At 31.9% G+C, this 4846-nt stretch overlaps 1 protein-coding gene across 1 annotated transcript; it reads left to right on the top strand.

Moving 5' to 3' along the window:
• Positions 1 to 3287: 3287 nt before the first annotated feature.
• LOC105221835 (septin-interacting protein 1) lies at positions 3288 to 4842 on the top strand (the record flags this gene model as incomplete). Its single annotated transcript, XM_049462304.1, has 4 exons — positions 3288 to 3529; positions 3601 to 4187; positions 4256 to 4434; positions 4491 to 4842. Coding segments are annotated over exons 1-4 (1224 nt in total), but the record flags the coding sequence as incomplete, so codon positions are not given.
• Between the last annotated feature and the right edge of the window lie 4 nt (positions 4843 to 4846).

Genomic DNA, 4846 nt, shown 5'->3' with positions numbered 1-4846 from the left:
TTACATGAAACACTTTTTTATTTGACAAGATATCTAAATTATTAGATTATTAAAAAGCGAGCATACGATTAGTTACAAAAACAACTTTCAAATAATATTAATATGCTGATAAGGCTCTAATAATTTCATTTAACATATATGTATGTATGTATATGCACAAGTATTTGAGCATTAGATATTTGTAAATTATCTTAAGTTAGCTATACAAAATATTTTAATAGAAAAAATATCTAGATTTTGTCGAACAAAATTTTTATATAAGTTCGAAATTATGATTGGCCAGTGCAGAAGTCTTTAAAGAAGTTTAACAAATTTTTTATAAACTAACATTTGTTAACGATTTTAAGAATTTTCAATTAAAAAATAATAATTCGCTTAGATAAAACCAAAACAAAAATGATAATTTTTTAAATAAATTTTTAAGTTACGTAGAACTGAAGTTCATACAAAAGTTGTAAATGTATTAATTACCCACAACTTTGCCATATAACTTTTTCCCGTAGAACTTGTAGTTTTATCGGAAATCGAGATAACCCGTTTTAACTTTTAAAAATTCAACCACGCACCTCCCTTTCCTCTTCCCAACCACAGATCTTCCGTAAATTATTTCTCTTTTAATTTTTGTAAGTTTATCTTGATGGATTTCATGCTATTATGACTTCTTGGTCATTAAAAGTTATCTACCTTAGTCTATACATAACAACCAAAAATACTAGAAGTCAAAACTTTACTTTCCAATTCGAATTGGAATACAGATATGGCATAAAGTTGATATTAATTCATATCGGATCTGAAAAAATCAGCCAACCAACGAAAAACCTCTGAAAATTTATAGCGAATTAAATGTAGCATATACTGGAAATTTTATAATCGGTCAATTTTTAGAACACTGCTGCTACAATTTAACATTTCCAAATATTTTTAAAACAATATAACACCTTTCGCTAGCAGTTTTACAAATTGTTGTACGTTTACGAAAAATTTAAATTTGTTTTTAAGGTTGACTTGGCCTCCGTATTATTTCAATTAAATTGTAGAATGCAACGGATAATTTTTTTTTTTAATTATTGAGAGGTTATAACGATCCGAAAAACATAGCGTTGAGAATTGTAATTGCGTAAATTCGTTTTGTATTTAATACAAAAAAAATTTAAACAAATGTAAAAATTTATGATTTTACGATGGTTTATGGCAAGTTATGAGTCCACTAATTATATGTGCAAGCAGTTATAAGAAATCGCACATGTATAACTGAATATATCTTCTATTGAAGACCACACAAAATTTTAAAAGTTGTTTATTAAACAACTACAAGTACATTTGTTAATTCAGTTTAATATTATATCCAAAGAGAAAAATTATTCTGTACATATTAATTTTACATTTAAATATGTTCCATTTCAGCACACACATTTTTAGTTTAATAAATATTTTAAATTTTATATATTACACTGAGTTGTAAATCCATTTCAAACTAATTTTTTGCACATAAAATATTTTTAGTACCTTCTACATTTCTTTAAAATATTTGTTATAAAACGTTTTTTTTTTTAATAATTACTCACCTGCACCATTTTTGTATACTTTTACACGTCAAAAATTACGACAAACAGGTGAATATGTGTTATTAATTAATATCTTGTTATTCAGTCGTCCCAATGTCTCCACAAATTGCTAAAGAAATTCAATTTCTTGGCGGTTCCAACTTAAAATTTGTTGTGTTCGGCGAACAGCACGTGTTTTTATATGTTTTGTTTTTATACTTGCTCGTATTTATTTAATTGCCATTCATATAAAATGCACTTTTTTGTTTATCTCCTTCCTATCTTTCTTCTGTCAGCACATAAGCACACGCACAAATGTATACAACACCTTTCGATTTCAAGTTGCGCCGTTTACGTTCGACTATGAAGCAGCACGCGTTTCTTACAAGAATATTTGGAGAAGTTTAACTGAATGTCTTGTCACTCGACACTTTGTTTTTAACACAACAATAAAAACTTTTTATATTAATAAACAAGGTGCTCTGATAATTTATGTAATTAATTTTAAAACTTTATTTTAGTTGCCGGAATATTACACATTATTTTGTGCAATGGATTTGTAAAAGAACCGTATCTTCCGCTATTCGCCAAAAATTGCAACAACTCGTGCGCTCACGTCAAACACCGAATGAAGACAAAACAGAAACGGCAAAGAATTGCATTCATCGCACAAACAGGGTTGTATGAGACCGGAATAAGAAGAGCGCATGTGCGATTCAAGTGGTTGAGTGGTGGTTGTGAGCATGGATGGATGTAAATGGCAAAGAAGAGGAAAAAAAATATTTCTGTTTAAATACAATAACAAATTCATATTATTATTTTTAATACACTTAATTGCTTATTTATTGTAATTACTTTATAGCATATGCGATAAAAACATACACGGTTTGGGGTATATAATGTGAAACAGATGGGAGTATGCAGGTAAATAAGCAGCAGAGGAAAGTTTTTGAGGTTAAAAAATATTTAATAAATAAATATAAACTGAGTTCGACTTTGAAGCAGCAAACGTTTTTTATAAATATTAATAAAAAAATTTAATAAAAAAAATTCTTGATAATTTTTTAAAGAAAATACAATTTAACAAAAACAAATTAAGAAACTAAGTAAAAAAGAAAAGCTTATAATCAATGTTGAACTAACAATTGATTTAAATTTTTCTTTAATAATTCCGTAAATTTTATTAAGATAATTTTTTGCAATTTGTGAACCCTGCTAAACATTTATTTTGTGATTTTTAGCTTAGCTTTTCTAAATTCTACCACATACGGGATTGCAAACAATTTAGATTTACTTTTTAACATCAAGTACAAGATTGACTCCCAAGAAAAAACATATAACCACAAAAACGGGATATAAAAATAAAAAATTATGAAAAAAAATCATTCCTGGTTTATAATGAAAAAAGAAAAATTGTTTTAAATTTATTTTGTGATCTTTTGAAAAGAACATAAATTTCAGACATACTTATACTCTTTCTCTTTTTTATCCCCCTTCTTCCAGTTTATAATTTCAAAAATACTTTTATTTTGAATAAAATATCAAAAAAGCATGTAAATACTTTAGTTTTTAAAATATTTATTCCTTGTTTGGGATTAAAAATCAGGTTTTAATTTTTAAGTACGTAAAAAATGAAAATATTGAGGTCTCAAACTATGATCCTAAATAATTATTAGTAAATATTTTTTTTTTAAGTAACACAGCAACCCTTATGACCAACAGTTTGACAGACACTGTTGCAAATGCAACGATCAGCTGTTTCAGTAACAAATCTCCGATTTCACATTTGTTTGACGTCTAATTGTTTTTCAGGTTTTCTTTTAAAAACTGCGGTCAACTTCTTTAAAAAATAAAACAAAAAAATTAAACTACCAGCGCCATGTCGGATAATGAATACGAGCGCTTTGAAATAACAGATTACGATTTGGACAATGAGTTCAATCCCGGCCGTCGGCGGAATCTGTCGAAAAATCAACAAATTTATGGTAAAATTATTTAGAGTGTTTTGATTTAAAAGTTTAAAAAACTACTTTATAAAAAAATAATCACCTTTTAGGCATTTGGGCCGATGACAGTGACAATGATAGCGCAGAAGAGTCCAGCCGTCGTGGACGACGTGGCCGTGCCGGTCTTGGTGGCGGCGGCGGTGGTAGCAAATCAAAAGATTACACAGCACCAGTTAGTTTTGTTGCCGGTGGCATACAACAAGCGGGTAAAAAAAATAAAAAACCTGTGAAAGATTCTGCTGAACAGCAAATAACCGATGAGGAAAGTGATGAAGCAAATGCGCGTCCTGCTTTCGGGCGCAAGCCAAAACAAGTAGAGGCTGCTGATGGTGATACCAGTGATTCAGCAACTACTTCGGATGATGATGAACGCTCACAAAAGCAGCGCGCTGAAGTTGGCAGACAACAGCGTAGTAATAATGCGCGACAAATGGGAAATCCAAATGTTGGCGCTTGGGAGCAGCATACACGCGGTATTGGCGCTAAATTGCTGCTGCAAATGGGCTATAAACCGGGTAAAGGTTTGGGCAAAGATCTGCAGGGCATATCACAACCGGTGCAGGCACATGTGCGTAAAGGACGTGGTGCAATCGGCGCGTACGGACCAGAGGCGGCAGCCAGTGTGGGTGGTAAAGGGGTGAGCGTGGTTTTTGTGTCTTGATAAATAAGAATTCGGCATTATATTTATATTATTTATTTTTATAGCCTGTGGTAAAAGAAGATGAAGACGTGCGCGAAGCAAAAGAGTTCAAAGAGAAGCTTAATAAATGGAAAAAGAGCGGTGACACACGTCAAGACAAAAGCAAGCGTTATTATTATCGTTCTGTGGAAGAGGTGATTGAGAAGGGCAAAAAGGGGAATTTTATGTTATCAGAAAAAATAAGGTAATTTGTGAGCAATTTAAAAGGTGTTGTAAAAATATACTTATTTTTTTTTTCAGCAAGAAGATTGGCAATGTCCCCGTCATTGACATGACTGGACCTGAGAAGCGTGTGCTCAGTGGCTATCATGCGCTGGGACAAGCAAAAATTGCCGATGAAGAACTCTACGACCTGGAGCAAGCTGTGGCTAGCAGTAGCATTACCGCCAAGAAAGGAAGCACATTTGCCTTGCCCGAATTGATGCACAACCTTCAGCTGATCGTGAATATGTGTGAACAGGATATAATTGCGCTCGATAAAGCAGAGCGTGAGGCCACGGATCGGCAGGAAGCACTAGAGCATGAGCGCAAAAATCTCGATGAAATCGTACACCTGGAGAAAAATCACATAGACACGCTCGAACAAGCGCTAAAAC

Source organism: Bactrocera dorsalis, unplaced genomic scaffold (assembly GCF_023373825.1).
Source record: "Bactrocera dorsalis isolate Fly_Bdor unplaced genomic scaffold, ASM2337382v1 BdCtg498, whole genome shotgun sequence".
In the NCBI taxonomy this organism is placed as follows: Eukaryota; Metazoa; Arthropoda; class Insecta; order Diptera; family Tephritidae; genus Bactrocera; species Bactrocera dorsalis.
The sequence above is the reverse complement of the archived record's forward strand: the minus strand, read 5'-3'. Positions and strand labels throughout refer to the sequence as shown.